Raw genomic sequence first — 24,853 nt, forward strand, 5'->3', positions numbered from 1 at the left:
TGCTTTGTATACGAACCTTGACGGTAAGGGATACGTTACCTCGGGGTCTTTCACATAAATCATTATCTGTTTTTATAAAAGCCCTTGTGGCAAAGTATTCATCTGGATCATGGTATTCGATTGTTCCGATGTCTCTGAGCTTTTAATATGAGAATGAATTATAGAAATTTCATTAATGATGTGGTTCCTCGTGGTTTCCAATGTTATCCCAGTCAGTCTTTGATGTAAATACACAGGAAGTTTTCAAAGAAAATTCATACCCGTACAATAGACAATATTGTGTATTGTCAGGTGTAGCAGTCAGAGAAATTGTCTGTTAAATGTTGCATGTAACTAAACATTGTAACAACTCAAAATCGAATCGATCTCTTATATTGGCCGTTACATAATACCTTCTCTCCGTGGAATATATTCAGTCGCATCATATATATATATATATATAAAACTTGGTGATGCATTTGTTACTGTTTGTTTCTTGACGTATTTGCCGTTAGTTTCACTTCAGTCACTAATCATCTTTCAAGAGCAATTACTATACCAGCAACATGGTCATATTAGTACAAGTAGTGATTCACTCTCAAAGCATTCATTATTATGATGTCAACATTGATATATCTCCCAGTTCTGTCAATCGTAAACTAACATTGAAGGTCTCCTTCGTTTTGGAAGAGTGTATTTGAGAAAGTAGAGGGTATTCCATTTTGGGATGACAATATTTGGAATTCAGGTTGTATGATTGTATATGGATGTAGAAAAATATTGTACCATTTACTTTGTGTTATGACTTTAATGCAAACACGTCAGTCCCTTTCGTGTGTTTTTAATGATGACCACATTTTCGAGTTAAAATTCGAAATTTGCAGCCAAAGGGCCACCATCCACCCATCTCAACGAACGTGGAGATGCCCTGCAGGAAGAATGGGATGCATAAACCAAGTCGATATTTGACGCTTGATTAGGAATATACATCTTCGAAGCCGGGTTGTCTCGTGAACAGAGGTGGATTCACACGGTGTTAACGAGTTACCATTCATGGCAAATTACGTAATGGGGAGTAGGGCGATTCGGCAATATTTGGCAAGTAAAATATGACGCCTCTGACCTTTTCTGCTCCCATTTATCTCCATGACGATATAAATGTCAATAGTTCTGACACCTAGTTATCAAATATGGCTTCTAGCCGTGCCATAGTATTTGGTGCGATTAGCAACTTTCCGTTCACATTTACAATCAATCGTAACATCCCATATATCCTTGAGTGTTCTAGTAGTCATGGTGTTGTTATGACATCAGGATAAAGCGTGGATTTACATCAGGGTAAAACGTAGATTTACATTAGGGTAAAACGTAGATTTACATCAGGATAATGTGTAGATTTACAGCTTTCTTGTCATTGCCAGTGCAGCGCCGGGCGAGGCATCAGAGCCATGACAGACAACCTGTACAATGGACCTACTAGGATTGTCATCGTGGGAGGGGCATGTTCTACTGTCTCCCAGGCAACCTCCCAAGCGTCATATCTGTGGAATCTTGTACAGGTGGGTCATTCTGTCTCCTTGGATCCATGGCACGCAGTCTGTGAACCTTGTACTGGTATTCCTCGGTGTTTCTCATCAACATAATCACTTTTTAAGACAGATGTGAACAGATGCTGTGTCTTACTTTAAATGTTAGATATTGACCCTCTCAGATCATCGTATGACGGCCAACAGTATGTGCTAGGCCTGCCAGTCGATGTAGCAGTTATGTTATTCGATTTAATATACAGCTTCTACAAGTATATTTATCCCAGGTACAAAAGAGAGGCTAATACATGTTTTATCAACACCAGGTGTCTTACGGTTCTTCTTCGCCAGCGTTGTCCAACAAAGCACGTTTCCCCAAGTTCATGCGGCTGGCCTCTGCGGACACCGCCGTGACCTCCATGCGGATTCGGATGTTTAAACAGCTGGGCTGGTCTCGGGTAGCCACTATCTACCAGAATTACGAGCTCTTTACCTTGGTGAGATTACACGTAAAACGTTACTCTATATGTGAACCTGGCTAGGAATAAGGCCATGTTGCCACTATCTACAAGAACTGCGAGCTCTTTACCTAGGTGAGGTTACATGTAAAACTCTACTCTGTCAGCCTGCCTGGGGAAAATACCATGCTGTTACATTCGTCACCACAATGCTTTTGATTTCGAGTGTGGTTATCAACTCTTACCAGAATATTTGCGGGAATAACGATACACAATATTGTAGTACGAGGCTTAACACATCAACGGGGTTTCGTATGCATTCGATACTGGAGATAACATAACAGCTCTAGCCGGAATCAGTACGGTCAGAGGTTAACACGCGCATTTAACGTAACAGTTACATCGAATATTTCCAAAATATATTATGAGCCATACGACGCAATACTGTTTCAAATAAGTGTATCTGTAATACCTCTAGACTGACTTGGGCCTTGGCTGAAATCACCGAAGAGTGACATGCTTAGGTCATTCTAGTGCGTGTGTATGCGTGCGTGCATCAGTCTAAGCCACCATCTTTATTCCTAAACCCCGAGTTTTGTCAAACACGCAACGCACGTTCACTTTACCCACGAGAATCCCGAGTGATGCGTACCGATATTGGGGGATAACGCTTACTTTCCATAGAAATGGAAGCTACAAGATCGGAGGATGGCAGTGTCTTAGTCTGGAAGTCTTTTCTCCTGACGAGCTGATAAAGGGAGAGTGGAACCCAGGCCAGCAGAGAGGACCATACTTTATCAGCAAATATGATTGGTACAATACCGCACTCGATATCCAAAACAGATAATTCACCAATATTCAAGACTGAGGTCCACGGATGCAGCCACAACCGAATTCCATTACCGATTTCCCTGACCTGCTACCACACCCATGGAAGATTGATCACGTAATTCAGTAAGAATTATTGACTGGGCCCTTAAATATATACACAACCTAATCTGATAAACCAAGTCTAAACTAACAAACCCATTTAACTAACTTAATTAGCTGTATTATTGTAGCAGGTGAACGCCAGCGTATGAGGGTGGATACCAAACATCAATTGGCTATCTGGTTAGATTACAATAAGTGAACTTATTTCTATGGACTTTGACAAATATGTGATGAGACTCTATTGTCATTTATGCACGAGATATCGAGATGTCTTTTGTTACATACATTCAGTGTTCGAAATTAATCTCGGTCCTTATAATATCAAGCCCGGATCCTGAGCCGACTGAAAAGCTCTAAGCTTTTGTTTTCTGCAGGTTCTTATGGTCTACAGCTTTTTCATTTCCCAAAACTAAAAGTGTTACTTCCATGATAAAATATAGGACCTACCCATTCTGATCAGGACCACAACCTTTCATGGTTCTGGTGCTTTTAATGGACGGCAGCTTTTCAGGGTTAAGAGCAAATACAGCATAGGGTACATCTAAATAAACTGACGAGCAAAAAGTCTACACAGGTGTAAATGTTCCTTCAATCCCAGATTTGCGTTCTAACTAATAAAAGAACACTAAATAAAGAACACTGATTGTATAGAACGCAACCATCATGTTTCATTTGCCTAAATGTAACCCAAAACAGTTTTACGTGTTTTGCACGAATTTTCGAAAAGATTATTGTCCCATGCACGAGCACTTTTCGTACAGGAGGTATACAACCCGGGCCTAGATGTTCGACTACTATATCAGCGCTAACGGAACTTCCAAAATTTAGGCCCTGCTTGTCGTGATGACTGGGCAATCACTTCACAAAACGAGAAAATACCAAGACAGGAGGCACAAAGAGAGCTGGGTTGAGGTACCCTCGATGTTTGTTTACATTTTCCTCGTTCTTCGGGCCCAGGGAACACAAACAAAGACCGAGAGCACCTCAACCCATGGTCCCCGAGGACTAGTGAACAACGTTATTATGTTATCGAAAACCTCAATGTTAATTTTGAAGCATGAGTATCGGATCGTACACTTCAGCCAACCTGTGTGAATCAAACGATTCTATTCTTGGATCTTGCTGTTTTTCCCGAAGGTATTGTCTTAGTAAAGTCGCCGCGATGTAACTCCCCTTCTTAATATCCACAGGGACTACATTTGAACGTTTTGTCAAAATTTATTCATTGGAAAGAGTGTCAAATGTTTTTGTAGCTCTCGACAGATTTTACTGACGACACAAGAAAAACAGATTTAGAGTTATCTCCCTTCCGTCGATTTCCATTCGCAAAACATCGGTAATTTCCGTGCATCATGCGTCATTTAATGTTATTCGAGATAATTAAAAGTAACTACTAAGAAGTACCGAATGAGCTGCTACTGGCCGCGTGGTGTATTGCAAAGCACAACGCTTGGTCACAGGGTACATTGAAAATAACAGCAGAGCGCTCAGTCAATCAGACAGCGACATTTATGTGTGAGGTAAAATAAATAGCAAAGACATTGGGTTGCACAAGACAAACGATAATTCGGCTGTTCATCCGTTTCCACATGACAGCCTAAACATGTGTTTGATCCAGAAGTGGACTTCCTAGAGACACAATACCCCAAGAGGATCGCAATCTGCCACCACGTAACCGGAAGTTAAATGTCATTAGCAGCCGTGTGATCTCGAGAGCCTACCGATCAGTGTGTGGAATGGCCGTGACATTCCAGCATCGTTGGAACCGTCTGCAGTGGTCATCATCACATCGCAGTTGCTGTCTGTCTGCTGACAAAACATGTGTATTGCAGTGTGCATCAACATATATTTTCCATTATTTTTATCTTATTCGAAGAAACACAACTTGTGTACCTTTTTTAGCTCGTCAGTTTAAAAATCAAAATAATGTGTCAAAGATTTCCTTTAGCTGGTAACAAAATACGATGTGATGTTACCGTTAGTGAAACGGGTATCTTCAGAACATCGCACATACAACCAGATCCATATTATAGGTTAAACACATCCAGTGTGTGTTGATTTAACTCAAGTGATATATTATGTAAAGAACCTACAGTGTTCATTTATGATATATTCTAATCTCTTATGCATTCCAAACCATGTAATGTATTTGCGAAAAGAGGATATTATATACACTTTACAAAATAGGGGAACCTGAACTTTCAATTTGGACAGGAAGTCTAAACGTTAACAAACGTTTCAACCACAGACATCTTATGAACGCACCACCATTTCCCTCTATTACCACCCCTAAACACAACGCATGATATGCACAAAGCAGTAGCCCCATACACGTGCATGGGGTCCTATTCTTGATTTTTACATTTTTTCCTGAAGGTCGATAAATCACTTAGAATTGTAATTTTGACTCTCAACTTGCATCACACATTTGTTAGTGTTTGTTTCTAGTCGTCTGTTTTTAAATGAAAATCATGCACATGCAAATTATATGCCATACACCAACCATCATTCAATAGCGACTACATTCCAAATAGCAATGGTTGTAAGGTAGTGCAAATGGTGATGCACTCTCAAAACATTCAATATTATCATATCAACATTGATTGACTCCGGTAAATCTCCTAAATATTTTAAATCGTAATTTTTTTAAGAGTATATATTATGTCGACAATTACCTACTGCCATTTCATGTCACACGAACATTAAAAACCTTCAGTCCTGAGATCAACGCTGAACAGAAGCAGAATACAGTAAACACTATGAACCCGAAGGGAGTGGTCCATGAAGACTGATTTTGGTCCAGTAGATGGGAATTGCCAGAAATTGGACTCAAAACACTCCGTGTGAATTTTTAGAGTATTGATTGGAGCATGCTACATCGGAAACAATCATTATGACAAGCACAACTATGGCACTTGAGATACTACATCAGCTTTAACCAGAATGTCATCGACGCGAAATAACAGTAGTTTTGAACTATTACCTTAGTTTAAATTACATTTGTGACGTCATTCCATTTTCAGGAATGGGACGCTGTGTACCAGTTTCACATTAAAGTCTTCATTTTGTCATTTTGACATTTAATTTTGATAACAGAAATATTCCTAATACTTTGAATGTAATTTAAGTATGCTAATATCCCCGTAACCTCGTCCTTTATTTCTAAGGAATGGAGAGTTGCTAGGACATATCCCTCTACTACTACATTGACAGGAACCTGCTTAAATACCAGGTTTCACCTTGGGATACTGACACTAAGACTCTCACCTGGGGCTTTAAGACTTCAAGTCAGAAGAATATTGCAGGAATGGATCATGGTATACGATATTTAATAGTCAGTACTCTTGCTGTTGATCGGTGTAACATCTCATAGATAACATCGGCCCACCGTTCACCACACATCACAATAATTTCTCAGTCCCATGATCCTCTTTGTACAGGTGAACGATAATCTGCTGGAGGAATTTTCCAAGGAAAATCTTACCGTCGTGACATCAGAGGTCTTCAAAAATAGTCCGGTCACACAAGTACAACGACTGAAGGTAACGCGTAGAAATAGTGTTGTTCTTGCTTAAGACTGACCCTCTTTGACCTGGTGGATTGGACATGTTAAAGGAGTGCAAATTGTCGGTGGTTCGATACGACGTTAAAAGATAATACTTTTTGTTATCCTGCCTGGCGCTCGGAATTATAATGTCAGCATAATGAGTGAGTTCAGTTTTCCTGAACTATGATTTTTATTTGTAACCTTCGATCGTGAAATACTTATATACTGCGGTATATGACCGAGAAGCTTGTGGTTGTGTTGCAGGACAAAGATGCCAGGATTATTGTCGGGGGGTTCTATCCGGAGAAGGGCAGACACGTCCTGTGTGAGGTAATCTGAAAGGTTATACATAGTAGGTATTCTGAGTTGCAGGACTTCTAGAGCTCGGGGCCCAGTCGTCCCTTGCTACTTTGTTTGGCACAGAGTTACAGTCTCTCAAGCAAATATGCCTCTCAAGCAAGAGTTACAGTCGTTTGGTGCTCCAGGATCCGATGATTATATATTTGAATTGTAATTTCTCTCGGGTGATGTTTCGTGGTTCGTCAGCATCATACACAACGGGGTTCGATTCCCGGTATGGGTACAATATCTGAGGCCCATTTCTGGAGTCCACTGCCGTGATATTGCTGGAATGTTGCTAAAAGCAACGTAAACACGTATCCACTCACTCATACGCGCGCCCGTGGGCTTTACTGATGTTATGAAGAGATTTGCATCACTCTGGCCTTGCATCACTCTGGCCTTGCATCACTCTGACCTTGCATCACTCTGGCTTTGTTGAAAACTACATTGCCCCCATCGCTTTCTGTGTTTCCATGTGCGTTCCTAAAGACCTTCCACAGAATGGTCTGGCACAGAATGGTCTCTTTGTTTAGACATGATTTGAATACGGTTCCTCTGCAATGCAGTCCCCGTTAAGACCACAAGGAAGTTTTTTTAGATTCCGTATTCTCTCCGTCCTGTAACATCGATATTCCCCTGAGGTATTTGGGTATGAATGTTTGTACATATACTGAACATCATTGAAAACGCACCACCTGTAAATTTTGAAATAAGGCAATAGAATCTTTTGGAAATGGAAAATTAATGGTGGGAATTTTGATAATAACACACTAGATCGTAAATAACGCTCTACAGTAAAAAACGGATCGTTCGAACACATCATCGAACACATCACATGAAAACAACAAAATTCATGCACATCACACACGAAGGGCACATATTGCATGCAGAAAGCATGCTGTTCAGGGGTATAAATGACCTTCGGCACAAAACCGTTCTCATTTTCGCAGTACTTTCGTAAGTAAAGTTTTTTCGCCATGCCAAGATTGTCACCAGAGGAACGAGAACAGGCCTTGGGTATGTTGCAGGTCGGCGCTTCAAGCAGAAACATTGCACGACGATTTGGGTGTCATCATTCGACCATTCTGAGGCTTGCTAACAGATACCAACAAACAGGAACCAGCAGGGACCGGCAACGCCCAGGTAAGGCACGTGTTACCACCCCTCGTCAAGATCGAGACATTGTACGGCGCCATATTCGGGATCGAACCTTGCCCGCTGCCAGAACCGCCAACGCTGTCCAGGGTCGACGTGGTTTGATCAGCGCTTCCACCGTCCGACGCCGTCTCCGTGCGGCAGGGTTACGTTGTCGACGCCCTTACGTTGGACCCATCCTGACTGACAGGCATCGCCGTGAACGCCGACAATGGGCTGAACAGCATCGTGTGTGGTTGTTACGACGTTGGCATGGTGTGGTGTTCTCTGACGAGTCGCGTTTTCACTTGCGAAATGCTGACGGGCGTCTACGGGTATGGCGTCGACTGGGTGGAGGAAGCATTATGGTAAGGGGAGGGATAAGTTATCACCACAGAACCGCTCTGATTGTTTGTCGTGGCAGAGTGAATGCCGTTTACTACCGTGACAACATTCTTCAGAACAACGTCCTTCCCTTCTTTCACCAGCATCAAGATCTGCACACATTTCAACATGACAATGCACGAGCCCACACTGCACGTGTTTCGATACAGTATCTGGCTAACAACAACATTCCTCTACTTCATTGGCCTGCATTGTCACCAGATTTGTCACCCATCGAACACTTGTGGGATTACATCGGCCAACGCCTCGCACGTCGTCCGCAGATCAACAACCTTGGGGAACTCGACAATGCCTTGCAGCAAGAGTGGAATGCAGTGCCTCAGGACTTTATTAAATGAGGAGACGTTGCACAGCTTGTGTTGCTGCTAACGGGGGTCATACACGCTACTGACTTTCCATTTTGACCCCATCTTTATTTCATTGTCAGCTGCATTAAATCTTCACTGTTTTGCTTGATTTTTTTTTGCTTCTTTTCTTTATCAAACATTGGTCTACACAAATATGTAAAATTTACATAGATTGCTCACTTCTGCTCTTAGAAATCCACAATTTTAGGGGTGGTGCGTTTTCAATGATGTTCAGTATATTTTAACGATTGCGTCGCAGCCATCTTCTACCTTTGAGTATATCCTATTTAATACAATAGGGCCGTGGGTAGCCTAGTGATTAAATTGTTTGCTCATGGGTACAACGTCTAAAGCCCATTTCGGGTGTCCTCCGCCGTAAAATGACTAAAATATTGTTAACAGCGGCGTAAAATTAAACTCACGCACGTTAATAATTTATACTACAACTCTTGGTTCTTCACCACTCAGAGCTACAAGATTGGGTTAATCTACCCCCGTGTGATCTGGATACTGATTGGCTGGCTGAACGTGAAGTGGTACATGGAGAAGGACGTCACAATAGACTGTACCCCCGACCAGATGGCCCGTGCGTTGGAGGGGGCCATATACACAGGCTTCCTGTATCTGGATCCGTTCGACACCCCTACTATATCCGGCCTCACCCCCTCAGAGTTCACCCTACATCACTGGATGCGGAATAACAACAAAACATTACCTGGTGACATCCTTGCCTCACAGGGGTATGACGTCACGTGGACCATAGCCTTGGGCCTCAATGCTACAATGACAACTTTGAGAGAGACAGGTGATTACTTTTGATATAACAAAAGTGTTAAAATGTCTGAAAAGATATCAGTGTATATTCACTGTTTATGGTTTATATTCGCCTAAAATGCGTGTTTATATTCTTTTTAAACAATGTTAGTTAGCTGAAGAAGTGAACGTAAACAACCACAGTTTCTTTTTAAAAGTTTGCCAGTATGTGTGTGTGTGCGTGTGTGTGTGTGTGTGTGTGTGTGTGTTTTCGTTACAAGAGAAATCTATTAATACTAAAATGTTGTTTGACTGTTGACACTGTTATTTCAGGCCATCGTATCCGTAGAATGTTATATTCTTTTATAAATCTCAAGTTTATGTGGACCCTATAGCCGCCTGATTATAATAACTGTATTTTTGTGATGTGCGTGAGTGTACATTCCGTACTATATGGCGTGGTACACTGGATATGGTCTTTACATACTGAAACCATGTAAAAATCTAATGTTCCTGATCTTCGGCGTCACGGGAGGTCACATTAACAATTACACTACTTCTTTTACTTAATTAGTTTTGTAAGATTAAAAATAACGTAACGCAGCACTGAACCGCATATCCATTTTTTTAAAACGCCTGTATCATGTGGTCTCACCGCCTCCATGACCACGCGGATAAAGCAATTGTCCTGAGAGCGAAATGTCTCTGGCTCCATTCCCAGCTATTTGTTGTTACCTCGCCTTCCAATAGTGCACATTCCAGATCGCTATTTGGCTGTAACGAAACGTATAAGGTAAATTTCTATTATTATACATCAGAATCCCCATGAAATCCCCGGGGAGGATTTCATTGTCTGTTATACAAGGTGACCTGATTCAAATACTTTTTAACAGTGAAAACTCTTTAAACCGAACAGTGAAACCTATGTAAACCAAGCTGTTCCAATGCGAATGGAAAATTCAACATTGATAACATGTAACATCGAGAGATCGTAGTATTGCCACATGAATGCACTAAACGCAGTAAAGTTACAGTCAGGGTCTCCGTATGTAAAGGGTCCGGGCTAACGAGGTTCCACATTATGTTTGATGCGAGTCACGCGTGTATGTTGCTATGATTGTAGGCAGTAACAAGACCCTGGAGGACTTCACGTACACAGACAAGGCGCTGGGTGATCTCATACACAGTCACATGTTGAACGTCAGTTTCCAGGCATTGAAGGGACCGGTGTCCTTTGACAAGAACGGCGATCTCATTGGTTACGTCACAGTGGAGCAGATCCAGGGTGGGGGCCACTTTTCCAGTACCGAGAAGTACTCTTCAATGTTTGCATACTCTGGATTTGGCTTTACGCCACCTGTAGCAATATTCCAGCAATATTCCAGCAATGTTCCTGCAATATCACGGCGGGGGACACCAGAAATGGGCTTCACACATTGTACCAATGTGGGGAATCGAACCCGGCCCTACGGTGTGACGAGCTGTCATTTCAACTGAAAGGCTACCCCTTTGCATACAGCATTGTCCCATTTGTTGTGTACTCATATTTTCCTGCGCTTGTCAATGAATGCACACGTAAATGTCATGTAGCTTAAGCCTGAGTTTCCCGACTCTGGAAAATTGAAAACAGTTGTTATAAAGGCATCTAAAAGTTGTGGAAACCAACATTATATTTAAAACATTTTGTGGTGATATACCAGCGAAAGGGAAATAGATTATGGGATGTTTTGCGTTGTAGGAAGCGTCTTTGTGTTAATGTTAATTTGTAAAACGGAAAACTGCACAATAGTGAAAATACATTGGAAAAGAAAAGGAATATCATGGAAATGTATCCTTATTTTGTCAACACTGTAATTTATTTTTTGTAGCTCGACCGTTCATGAAACAGACCCCAAAGGAAAACATACTCTTGAATACTTGACTAGCGTTGTTCAAACGTTACTATGCTAAACTCATAGGACATACTCCATACGAACTAGGAAAGCTCCCTTTATTATACACTTATCAAATATAAGTCTATAGAATAAACGTTTTTATTTTTTTTTCTCCAGTCGCCACTAGCCAACATGGCTGTATGCGCGCCTCCTTTTGGTAGTTTTATGATCACACCTGGCCCACAGGCACACTGTAGCGCAAATGGGGTTGCGCAGCACAGAGAATATGACAAGTCTTCTTACATGCGAGCGAAGCGAGCAAAGGTTGGCAATGTACTTTCCTCGCTTCGGATCGAAAAATATTTTTCATGTCAAAATGAAATATCGCCACCATCAAAGGTACACTCCCATTTCCTCACCTGGTTGTGCTCTCAGATTTCCTACCCCATGCTTATTATTTACTCACGTGAAATATGTTTTATTCAACACTCGTGGTATTCAGATCGTTCTTCGCCTCCATTACCCCTGCTACCTTCCTGTTGAACGGAGTGACGGAACTAGAATAAGCAGAAATTAAAAAGAAATACCATATTGCCTAATTTGATCGTGAACCTGTTGGAGATTATTTGTCATATCTGTCATCGCTATTGTTAGAATTTTCGTAACATTTATTCTACTTAAAAACACTTCTGGCGTAATGGGAGAATGAAGAAGGGGAGGTAACTGTAAGTATTCCATATGGAATAATACCCCTCTCTTCCTTCACTTCGTTGAACCGGAAGCTGGAAGGGGCATGGAAGCGAAGAACGGCCTCTTATACCAAGTTGGGTGTGACGTGTTGAATAAAAATATTTCACGTGAGTAATTGTTCAGCATGGGGTTGGAAGTGTGAGAGCACAACTCAGTGAAGGCATGGGCGTATACCTTTCATGGTGGCGATATTTTATTTTGACATGAAAAATATTTTTCGAACCGAAGCGAGGAAAGTACGTTGCCAACCTTTGCTCGCTTCGCTCGCGTGTACGCAGACCGGCCATTTTCTATATGTTGAGCACCAATTTGCGCTTCAGTGTGCATGTGCCTGGCCAGGGACCATAGATGGCCCGGTCGTCTCATGCAAAATTCCGAGTATGGAGTTGTGTCTCCTACTCTATGGGTGTGTGTGATCTAGTTTTATATGGGATAAGAGCTTAATCCCGTGTCCCGTTCCTCAAAACGTTCGTCTCGCTACGAAAGACTCAGATAAACTCCATGTTTACGATAGGTCTTAACATTACGAACGCTTAGTGGATGGGGATCCACATCTTTGACTATGGTGAAACGAATTAGTAGGGTACTGTGCAAAACATTTGATCATATTAGGGAGAACTGTAGATTCGAACAGATCCTGACAGTCTCAAGGGAAACACCTGCATAACGAAACGTGTTTCCCTCTCCTACTTAAGCTCAACCATTGAGAAGAAGTGGGTTTACAGTTGACAAATACCGTTTTCCAGATGGTGAACGGAGGATGATATGTGTCGTGAGAGAAGACCAGGAAGGGACGCTGGACCTGACGCTGGCTCGCTGGGAAGGTGAGTACATTAAACAGGTGTATGCATGGTGTACTTGGTCAGATTCCACATGTCCCCTACAGCTTGTAAGCGGAGTACATTGAAAATAACAGAAGAGCGCGCAGCCAATCAGAAAACGACCTTTGTGTGTGTGGTAAGATAAAAGGATATGCTAAATGCCAAGACACCAACCTGGGCACATTTGGTCGTCATTCGGTCTCTTCTTAAAGGCACTGTGTCTTTAAGGTCACTTACTGGATTGTCTCAACACGCACGCACACACACAGACAGATGTGCTCGAGATGAGCAGCTGCCAAACAGATGACAATTGCCATATATGGAATGTAAACGAATGGCCTGTACATCGAAAACTGTCGCACGCGGTGTTATCGGTGTTTCCCGAATTGGCCTCAATCATATGTTGCGTATAGGATATTTATGAAGAGTGTTCCAAGGGATATAACTCAGTGAGGTTCGCGTGACATAATGTTCCGTCGGTGGGGGCGCGAGACCGACCAACCTTTGATGCAAGGTTGCATTAATTGATTCATTTTTTGAAATTCCATACTGTAATCGTAATACGTATTTTTTTTAAATAAACCACATGGTAGTTTCGCTGGTAGTATTAATGAGAGAAATGCAGTGTCATATGGTAGCTTCGCTGATAGTATTAATGAGAGAAATGCAGCGTTGACGTTTATAGAAGTGTGGTGTGATATCGCACAATACCGCGAACTACTAACCCGAAAATGAACGTGAAAACACCAAGTGAACAGGCCTCTTTGTTCCTGACCATGATTTCTGTGGCGCACCCATCAGTGCCAACTGTTACTAACGTCATATCTGTATCCAATATTCAGGTGGCGTTCCTCCAAAAGACGGCGTATTGACGTACACGTTGACCTTGACCTTGTCGCCGGTTCTATATGGCTTCATGTGCACCCTAGCTGCTCTAGGTCTTCTGGCCTCTATTGCCTTCCTCTTCTTCAACATCTATAACAGAAAAGTGAAGTGAGTATATTGTGTATCTTGACTGTAACACGACGTTAACAGGCTAGCTCAGTGGTAGTAACATGCTCTCGCCTTGTTGACTGACCGACTGAGTTACCTGTCGTTGGCCTTCTTCTTGAGCCGCCAGGGTTATTTCTGCATGGTCACTCGTGCCTCGCGGTCCGGGTACTACAGGGATCGGTGTTGTTTGCTGTTTAACGGTATTCCCATATGGCGATCATCTGTAAAAAAATTACAATGCCAACGATTTCATGAGCTCTGGGATGGGGTACTGGGGGTTTCATGTTTCCCAGTGGCCATAAATATTTTTTTATTTACAGGAATAAGTGTAAGTCTGTACGTACTAAGTACACACTTAATTTACATTGTACATGTATAATATAGTCAAATATAAGTATAAGCATAAGTGTATAGGTTCTTAATACGCACTCAATACACTTTCACAAATCCCTGTCATACAGTGAATAAACATCTATCTGAATGTTTAACGTACTCTGTCTTTCCAATTACAATGATTGGTCGCAAATAATGGATATAAATTAGAGGGTGATAATCGATTAATTTGTGATCATCGTCTTCAGATTCATGGCTCAGTTAATGACGTTTTGCTTGTTGGAACCAATCCATCCACTCACGTATGACTAAATACTACCGTATATCTGCAAATAAATCATTGCAATCAGTGTCTGGATTCGACTATTTACTTTTTTGCTTAAAGAAAATCATCTTCCGTCTTCCTGACAGCAACATGCGCATTAAGGGTGTTATTATTAAACACGTGCAATTGTAAAATTACATTTAGTAAACCTTATCATGGAATTGTTTTCAGATTTATTAAGCTGTCTTCGCCACGTATCAATAATATAATCCTCATCGGCTGTATATTGACCTATGTGGCTGTGTTCGTCTCAGCCCTGGAACCCTCTATGGCATGTACGGTAAGCTATGTTACAGCTGGTTCTTTTTCTTCTTCATCTTACAAAAAAAAAAAATCTCCCCTCAAATCTGTGTGATTATACACCCGCCTCTCCCACTTGTCATCTCTTCACGCCACCATAAGTGGTTGCTCATAGAATGAGTTATTACATGCATATGAATTTTGTAGTTTGAAAAGAAAGGATATTTTGTCTTTGTCGTCAATTACAAACAGTCGAATGTAAAACAGAGAGTACAAAAATTGAAATCTCAGTTGAGTGAAATATTTTGAAATCACATGAGGCGGACATAAAATAGAGTGTATCCTCTGTAAATGAGCTACATCAAAGATTCACTCCAGACTCAGGAGCACTCAACACTGCGTTAACGCTACATGTTAAATGCAGTATAGGCTATTTGCAGTGAAATATACACAAAAGGAAGATCAAATAAAGTGAAATTAATACTGCGAATCCTGATAATTTTACCTTGCCAATTGAAGATTTGAATCTCAGAATTTTATTCAGTTTAGGATAAAAGTTCTTTAAAAATTCAAATCGCTGCTACTGGTTGTATTACAAGGGGTTAAGCGATGTATTGGGACAATGAGGTTGGCAAGTGCTCAGTTGGCAAGGTAAAAGCCACGAAGATTCGCTATCTTAATTCCACTTTGATTTACTATTGTGTATACGTTTTTCGCTCAACTATAGTTGAGCCATTTTGTAATTTAGATACTAGTAGTTGTTGAAGAATTTGTATCCTGTTGCCAGGGAAGACGGTATCCAGCCATTCTGGGATGGTCTTTAATATTTGGTGCTCTGTTTTCCAAAACTTGGAGGGTCCATTTAATTTTCACCAACGTAAAACTACAGAAAAAGGTATGTGTTGTTGTTTAATGCCGCAATATTACAGAGATATGGCGGTGGTCTGTAAGTGCTCGAGTCTGGACCAAACAATTCAATGATCAACAGCATTGATCTAGGCAATTGGGATACAATGACATGCGTCAACCATGTCAGCGAGCTTGACCACCCGAACCTGTTAGTCTCTTCTTACAAGGTTACTGAAGATCCGAATCTTCTCGGGTCGGCAACAGTAGGTTCCATGATACCTGAATATGGTAACGTTACCCAACAGAAAGTTGATATGACATGGCTCACATAACGGTTCCCAATCACCGACTGGTTGACTGGATGAGACTTGGTTGTTATACAATGCATAACTGTGTCAAAGAATAACTCTATGATCTTCATTTCAATGAAATTATCAACAAAAGAGTTACTTTTACTCTACCAACCACACTTGAATAGATCATAAATATGTTTTCTTCTGCTCTATATTACTATTATGTTTATCTTGTCAACATGGAAGTGTATGTGATTCCAGGTGTTGAAGGACAGCCACTTGTTTCTGATGGTGGCTGCTCTGACCCTCTTCAACCTGGTCCTGCTGGTCAGCTGGTCAGTGTTTGACCCCCTGTACATACGCTGGGACGAGCTGTCCGTGGAGGTAGGCTACACAAACGCACGTGGAAAATACAGAATGCCAGGTTCATTTGTGTGCTTTTGTATAAAGCGCCTTAATTATTTACGAAGAAATATTTTCCTGGATCCGCAAGTTTCAGGTTCGAATCCAACATTTGCCCTGGTGTCACATACCGGGTTTCACCGTAACCATTAATGTGACTACTACTGGTAGATATTTCTTTCAAACCTGTCGAAACAGAACATGCTTCTCTGAATTTGGTGTCTGTTCAGGTGAAAACATTTTTAGTCTGTTTTTTGAACAGAAAGGTCGTTTTAAGTGTACCGAACAACGTGACATTTTCAGCCAAGGGTAGATAGCTCTAATTTGCGTTTGGACGACGCCTCTGTGACTGTGCAGTTTTCTAAGACATATATTGCGTAGCGTTGCTTAACTATTATAAATTGCTACTACAGTTTTACTTCAGCAACACCAACAGGAGCTTATCAAACACACGTGCGCACTCACGCACTCACGCACGTATGCACGCACACACAAACACACACACTAAATTTATAAATATTGGTTTAGGTCGTAGCTACATACACGTCAGTGCTGATCGATGATAGCAATATGGTGATCCTGATTTCATGTTTATGCGCACTGTTATTAACAAAATGTGTTGGGAAGGATGTGTGTGGACTGATGGGCACATCGATTTGCAATTGAAATAATAAAGAATTACTTTACTTCAGTGTTCCATTACAGAAATCTTACCCACTGACCCCATGTCGACACCCTTGCATCAGTGTTGACGCACTTACTATTATGCTTGTGCACTTGGAAGGGTCTTCAGTTTACCTATGCTTTTACGTAGACTAACGGGATCAGGTGTAACAGGACTAGTGCTGAGTGCGACGTAAAACAACAAACAAACACACGGTTCAGAGTTCATTTGTTTCATTACGGTTCCATTCCAATGCCCATCCACTCACCTCATCGCTTACTCGAATATTGAAACACTCGCTGGCTTTAATACCTAACTACTCAGTTTAGTGATCATCCACTACTTTAAAAGTTCACCTAATCCCGTCAACGTTCACTTCATAGCTACCACGCTCACTCCAATGCAGGCCCACTCACGTCACTGCTGACTCTCCTCACGTCAGAGCTGACCTGCTCACGTCAGTGCTGACTCTACTCACGTCACTGCTGACTTTCCTCACGTCAGTGCTGACTCTCCTCACGTCAGTGCTTACTCTCCTCACGTCAGTGCTGACTCTCCTCACGTCACTGCTGACTCTCCTCACGTCACTGCTGACCTCACGTCAATGCTGACTCTCCTCACGTCTGTGCTGACCTCCTCACGTCACTGCTGATGACTCTCCTCACGTCAGTGCTGACTCTCCTCATTGCTATCTGTCTCCAGACACAGGACAATGGGGATATCCGCCTCCGCTATCTGGGAGCCATTTGCCAGTCTAACTACATTCGCTACTTCGACGCCGTGTTGTTCTCGGTTCAGGGCATCCTGCTGATGCTGGGCGCCTTCCTCGCCTGGGAGACCAAGAAGGTAGGACGTCATCTTCAAGGTCATTCGGCTAAACTCGGGCCCGCATGTAGGTCACAGCACTTCGCGACTGCTTACTACTTCCGGCGAGAATGGTCTCATGGTTGATAGTTTACAGTAAGAAACAGCTAATCCTTGCAGGAATGACAAATTTAGTCATCAACAAATTAACCAGCTTGTATGACTGTCAACAGCTCTTGTAGCCAGTGTATACTTTGTCCGATCTGGTAATGTCATATTTGGTGGTTGCGCAATTTGAAACAAGAACTGGTTCTTGAAGATACACTTGTTACAGGAAATCTGCTACCGAAAGTTAGCTGGGTCCCGTCTTTCCTATTGCTAGATGGCGCGAAAAGGGAACGAGGAGCCAACTTAGTACCGGAAGTAGTGCCTTCCGAGACTTACAGGCCCTATACCGCCAGCACATGACCCCATGGTAGACATAAATAAACTGTGTATCGTGCTGTCTGTGAAAGACTTCCTCCCATAGTTGACACGGGATCCGCACGGCACAGGCTGTCGCGGCGTATAATTCGTATGCTGATGAAGATGTATTAAATAAGGCTTTCAGGACAAAAAGAAGTATGTATGTTTTGAAAATTCCCAAACAGAGACAAATTTACCAGAATCGAAACTGAATACTAAACAGTCTTTATTGATGATCAACTTCTTTATTGTACAATAGCGGCGTTTCAGTATAGATACTTACATCGTGTTCAAGCACGTTTTTTTGTAATACATTCTGGCATTTCTTCCGTAAGCTGTTTTCGACAAATATATCATTTGTTTACAATATATACTGTAATGTGCTTCTTTGCCCTTGCTCTTTAATTCTTTCGAAAAGGTATTGTTTCGAAAAAGTATTTTAAATTTCCGGGCGGAGAGGACGCCTTTGACCTCGGTAATAGTTCTTAGACCTCATGAATAGAAATGTTGGCAGAAGCTTTTGGTAAGACAGTGAATTTGTTTGTACTGATATAGGTGAAGGTGGAAGCTCTCAACGACTCAAAGAACATCGCCGTATGCATCTACAACTCCGCCGTCCTTGGTATACTCCACATCATCATCACCGCCACCATGACCTTACAACCGAACTTGGAGTACGGTATCACGGCAACAATCTACTTCATCACCGCCACGGCCGTACAGTGTATCATATTTGTACCGAAAGTAAGTTATCGTGACAGGTGATGCTGCTGTTGTCTACCGGAAGTGATGTCATTGTTTTGTTTGCGGATAGCCTCTCTTGTTGACATGTTCTGCGATGACGTTTCCAGTGTGACCGAGTGACATTAAGCCAGCTAAAGATTTCACGTTGTCAAGATGTTATGCTTTTGTTGTTACAAAATCATACTGTGGACTCCCATTATGTTATCACAACGCTGTGGCCTGACGTTGTGATACGTCATTTTCACGCCGCCATGAGGTTGGAGTTATTTAGTGCTGACGTATTTTACGTTGTCTTAACGTTCTATTTAACGTTTATAGTTGAATACAATAAGTAGTGAACAATAAGTACTCAAGAAACAAAGCAGAAATTCATGTCAATCTTTATTTGTCAGTTTGCATGTTGTTTTGGTCTTATGTTTTCTGAAGCTGGAGCTTAGTAGTATTGAAAGAATCTCAAAGGGAAAGGTTTTTCGGACAACTCTCTCGTGACTTCAGGTTATGATAAACGTTATAACGTTGCGAGGAGTCCAAGGTATAACGCTGTTATTACGTTGTGACATAACGTTATATTATGACGAATTAATATTGTGACCACAATGTTTGTAAGGTAGGTTGAAATTGATGGTGACGGTGTATTATTGTGTGCTGAAGGCCCGAAAGTGACAGCTTTTAACCTGTGGATATGATGTGTTCAAATGGTATTGTTGTTTTTATGTGCAAAAAAGTATCATACTATTCTTCTTCTGGCCTGTGCGTCTATGACGATCAAATCCAAAATGGAACATGAGTCTCATGGACCAATGACCTACTTTTCAGCTGATCCGAATTTTCGCGCGTGAAAGTTAAAAGAGGCACTACAAACAACTATGAAATTACACGAAATCCCAATTCCTTTTTCATAAGAAAATGGTATTAACAAATGACTTTCAATCTTATAGTTATTTCTGTATGTCATGGCCAGGTTTGGCAGCAGGCCCCAAACTAAGACGTCACAGACTGATCCTGTTTGATGAGGTCGTAAAATGATTCACACTTCATCTGACTCACCGGTTACACCTTTCATGTGCTTTTAAGTGTATTTTTTTTCAACGTACGATGTGACTGACGTAATATCAGTGCCGTTCAAGACCACCAAAATTTTCAAACCGCTGAGCCTCGTTTTGAGATTTCCCTTATTTACAGATTTCCCTTTGTCTTTGTCTTTGTCTTTGTACGACATGTTTGCAAGTTTTAGAAGGAGCATAGTGTTGCAATATACGAGTGATATATAAAATGTTAGTGATTGATTATTATATATCCATTTGTATGAGTTGATATAAATATTCTGGACTGGTGATTGTACTCCTAGGACGGAACTAGATCAGCAGGAATCGAGACTGTTATGTAATCAGTATTTTGACTTAACGATGATGGAGATAACAACAGCAACAACAGCAACAACAATACTGACAAAGACGACGACGACGGTGAAAGTATCTAAAGCAACAAAATCTGTTCAGGTCCTGCAGTATCGGAATCACCGCCTAAATCCCGAACCCGACCGGGGACTCACGATTGGAAAGGAAGCAACGGTCACGTCAACCCACATCTCCAGCATTGACGACCCCTCCCACATACTGAAACAAGTAGGTGATAAACAAGACTCCCTGTTCGTCTTGGATGTATGGTATGTTGTACTGTAGACATTACCCCATCACACAGATATCGTAGGTTAGACAACATTATGTCGTAAAACAGCAATCTTATCAATGACCCCCATTCACCACTGGACGCTCTTCTATTGTTAACCAACGAAGAGTTGCACACGAAAAATAGAACTTGACACAAAACGGCAGTATATCCAATCTTTCATTAAATTTTCATGAAGAAATTTCCACCTAATGATTCAGAATTCGCATGTACATATTAATGCACCGTACACAACTTGGATGTGTGCATGTCATGATGATCACAGCACGACTTGCTGGAAAATAGATGTGGACGCTCTTAACCAGAAACTTTAATGTTAAACGTTGTCTGTCTGCGATATTAACTGAAGGACAATATTCAGATTTTTAAAGAAGATGCAAACTATAACTCAATCTCCATAAGTTCCATAACGTGATGTAATGTTTATGATCTCAATAAGTCAAGTATTTAATGCATTACTTTAATGCAAATGTTTTATGCTCCATTTGCAATATTTATCTATCCCATTTAATATATATGGTTTGTTTCACTTTTGCACATAAGCATTGTAATTAAGATAGGGTTACGCCAAGTTAGAATAACTTGTACTCGAGCCATTCTCTTGAATAAATATGTTTAAATTGATCTAAATCTGTAACATGTCGCGGGCCAGCAAGTGCACCTGATTCGTCACGTCAACATGAACACCAGTATCGTAGATCGATTCTAACCCGGATCTTCACGGGTGTATTCACAGACCATGCATGTTTATGACAAATTGAATTGGAACAGTGTAAGGCTAGGGAAAAACATCGTTCAAGATCATGTTGTACCCTTTGTGTGTATTCACGGACGTAACGTCACCACCCGCCATTGTAATGTCCGACCACATGCATCACTTGTTGTTAAAGCCTTGCTGGACTGCCATGACCGGTTGTTCCCCTCCCCACATGGGGAGAAGGAGGGACGCCTACGACAGGTTCATAATCAGTTGAGTTGACACACTCTTTGGTTGACATTGTGCAAACAACTCCAACTGTTTTCAATCCTCTGGTGTCTCATATGCCATCTGTATCGACACAAATTGTGACAAATGACAAAATAGTACAATGTTATATAAAATAACATATACTTACAAAAAAGGACAGTTTCCTTTGTCTTCAGGTACATCTGATCATTACAGTCATATCAATTCAACTTTCTTGTACGTTATGTAAATTAGCCTGTGTTGTATATGCCATGTGAAGCCATCCATCTTTACTACTCTGTCTTACATATTCCAGAAAGACAACGAAATAGCGAAGCTACACGAGCAGCTGGAGCAGATGAAGCTCCTCGTCAAAGAGGCGTCTACACCTGCAGGGGACAAGATGGCCCCACCCAATACGGACGACCCAGGGGGTGAGGCGTTATCACCAAAGGCCTAACACCACCAACCATTTTCAACCTCCGTCCCCAAACTTGTTGCGGGATATCTTTGAACTCAACATCTTCAACAATCAGCACCACCGTTTCTTTCAAGAACTGTCCAGTTTATAGTTGCCCCACCCCGTTAGATCAACATGTTTCCACAGAGACTGTTATGGCAACACCAAAGTCATTTTCAGTTGTGTCATAAAGATATGCCAGACTCATGACTTACCACAAGCTGTCAGAATACAGTGATCTAAAAATGAGCATCGATCTATGCGATTGGGATACGATGTGTCTACCAAGTCAGAGAGCCTGACACTCGATCCCGTTAGTTGTCTTTTACTGTTATGGGTTGCTGAAAACCAGTTCTATCCCGGATCATCACAGGTGTCTTTATTGTGAGTGGCTGAGTGGGTGGGATGGGTAACGCCAGGGGTAACGCCACCTTGAAATCTCTTACAGTTAAATCAAGGCGTGTCGACTTGATGTGCGAGGAATGTCCAAAGTCATGAAACCCATGGTGCTGGCAGGCAAAAAACATATTCAAGGAGAACCTGGGTTCAAACCAAACGTTCAAAGGTTCCTGGTGTGCCAAAGGGACGCAACTGTGTACAGCAAGTAATTGCATCCGAGACAACCGTCCATCCATGGCACTACGTTACTGTGAGCAGGGCCAAACTGTACGAGATAGTTACTACTGAGGTCGAATGATATACATTTACCTCACCCGTGCTGTAACATGTAAACACCGAGAGATGCGTTACAACGACGAATGAGCATCATCATCCAAATCATCATAATCTTCCTCCTCACCAGTTACAACAGCAGCAACAACAGCTTTCACCAGTATGCCTAATGTTAGCATGCCGCGCTATAATTCTGTTTCATGGCTCGTCGATCGGAAGAACAGAACAAACGTATGAAAGAAGAAAATAGTAATCATGCAGATTAAAAAAGGAGCGAAAATAATCTGAAGGATAAAATGCATTTTTTCATTTAATTTGTACGTGACTGTCTGACCGACCAACGTGACGCTGTGGTATATAAATCAAACAAAGGAACAACAAAGTACCTCTCAACCAAAGACGAGAGTCCAAGGCATTGTCAACTGCTGGTGGACTGACTGACAATCTGGATACTATTGACTACGACGTGCGCCGAAAAACTAATTTCTATTCCATAGGGAGTAATATGATACGGTGGATGAAATATTACCCAAATAAGACTTTATAAGAGAGCACTTAGCATGTGAAGAACCGGAACCTCTGCAGACGGTCGGAAGAAAAAGTACCCACAACAGACGGTCCAAATAGGAAGCATTCACTCTCTTGCCGTTCATGATGGCCCTCGAGGTCAGATATCAGAGGAGTTGTTTATCCGGTTTGTTAGGTGGGTGGTGGAGTCAGCCATTACCGCGAAGACACTACTGACAGAGAAGATGTAACGGACGTGAGTCAGCTGTCTGAAACATCATTCCAGCTGTCACGTCCAGAGTCACCTGCTTGTTGCCATCGGGGATATCACGTGTAAACTACGCCCCAGGAAAAACGGGTTTAGAGTTACCTCCCGTCCATCGATTTGCGTTCGCGAAGCATAGGTAATTTCCGTTCATCATTCGTGATTCGATGTTATTAGAGATAAAGAAGTACTACCACGAAGTACTGATTGAGTTTCTATTTTCAGCGCGGTACCTTGAAATGTACCTCATTTGTAAGCAGGGTACATTGGAAATGATAGAAGAACGCTTAGCCAATCAGAAAACGACATTTATGTGAGGTAAGATAAATGTGATTAGGTTTACACAATGGCTACCCGGAAAAGTTCGAGTTATCGGGGGTTCAAGAATTTATTTTCAAAGAGAGTCGGACACAACCGGAATTCACCACATCTTGTGCAACACATTCGAGTAAAAACGATGAATTCTTTAGATACATACTGATGAAAATGTGTAGAGACCGGAAGGTGTGTTCCAGAAAAATGGGAATTCCACTATACGAGATCCGTAGTTCCTTTTCTGCTCATATACAGTTGTTAAATTTTTGTCTGTACTGTGATCGTGATTGTTTTACACCCGTTATATCTGATTGAATAAACTACAAACATATCGAACCCTTGATCACCATGTGTTTTTCTCCTTTAGATTTCCCATTAGGAATCTTGGTAAGAACAGCTTCCACGTATAACAACCTTTTCATCAAACCAGCAAACCAAGATGTGACGGTAGTGTGAGAATGAAGTGGTTTTACGCCCCTTTGGACAATATTCCAGTTATTTACGGTTGTATCAGCTTGATAACGTGAAAGCTGGAAGTCGTGCAGGTCTAGGACCAATAACAATTTGCTATAATCCACGATCATGAATATGGAACGGTGTTAGAATAGGTTAGACTGACTTGATGGTTGGCATAGGAACGTGTCTGTGTCACGCGGCGCCACCTTCGAAGATCATTCCTGACGCTGTAAGCTACTAGACTGACTGAGTTGGGTTTGGGGCCACTTTAAACAATAACCCAGCAATATTACGGCAGGGGATACCAGAAATGGGCTTCTCTCGTTGTGCCCACATGGGAAATCGAACCCTTGAGGAGCTAACGCACAACAGGAGCTACTACAAGTAGATATGGACTCCACCATGTACGGTCAGTCAGCCTATAGTTCAAACAATAAAGTACCCATCACTCATATTTTATGGCAGTGAAAGCAAACATGCATCTATACGCAGAGGGAGGAATACTGTTGTGTCGAGATAGTCGTTGGTTGATAATTATTCATATCTGTTCATATGACAGCGT

The 24,853-nt window shown here is 41.7% G+C and overlaps 2 protein-coding genes and 1 long non-coding RNA gene across 3 annotated transcripts in view; all 3 read left to right on the forward strand.

Moving 5' to 3' along the window:
* LOC137287807 (gamma-aminobutyric acid type B receptor subunit 1-like) overlaps nucleotides 1-13,866 on the forward strand; it is a 40,685-nt gene extending 26,819 nt beyond the window's left edge. The window contains exons 5-12 of the mRNA XM_067820195.1: nucleotides 1,401-1,538; nucleotides 1,832-2,002; nucleotides 6,337-6,438; nucleotides 6,708-6,773; nucleotides 9,140-9,476; nucleotides 10,548-10,709; nucleotides 12,795-12,872; nucleotides 13,712-13,866. Of these exons, the coding sequence (XP_067676296.1) occupies nucleotides 1,401-1,538; nucleotides 1,832-2,002; nucleotides 6,337-6,438; nucleotides 6,708-6,773; nucleotides 9,140-9,476; nucleotides 10,548-10,709; nucleotides 12,795-12,872; nucleotides 13,712-13,866 (1,209 nt within the window). The remainder of the gene's footprint in view (nucleotides 1-1,400; nucleotides 1,539-1,831; nucleotides 2,003-6,336; nucleotides 6,439-6,707; nucleotides 6,774-9,139; nucleotides 9,477-10,547; nucleotides 10,710-12,794; nucleotides 12,873-13,711) is intronic.
* Nucleotides 13,867-17,619: 3,753 nt separating this feature from the next.
* Nucleotides 17,620-19,966, forward strand: LOC137287808 (gamma-aminobutyric acid type B receptor subunit 2-like). The gene is made up of 3 exons (XM_067820197.1): nucleotides 17,620-17,814; nucleotides 18,793-18,981; nucleotides 19,943-19,966. The coding sequence occupies exons 1-3, from the start codon at nucleotides 17,620-17,622 to the stop codon at nucleotides 19,964-19,966; spliced, it is 408 nt and encodes a 135-aa protein (XP_067676298.1).
* A 514-nt stretch (nucleotides 19,967-20,480) lies between these two features.
* Nucleotides 20,481-24,176, forward strand: LOC137287375 (uncharacterized). Its single transcript, XR_010957027.1, has 2 exons — nucleotides 20,481-20,606; nucleotides 21,933-24,176. It is a non-coding gene; the product is annotated as an uncharacterized lncRNA (long non-coding RNA).
* The last annotated feature ends 677 nt before the right edge of the window (nucleotides 24,177-24,853 follow it).

Source organism: Haliotis asinina, chromosome 6 (assembly GCF_037392515.1).
Source record: "Haliotis asinina isolate JCU_RB_2024 chromosome 6, JCU_Hal_asi_v2, whole genome shotgun sequence".
NCBI lineage: Eukaryota > Metazoa > Mollusca > Gastropoda > Lepetellida > Haliotidae > Haliotis > Haliotis asinina.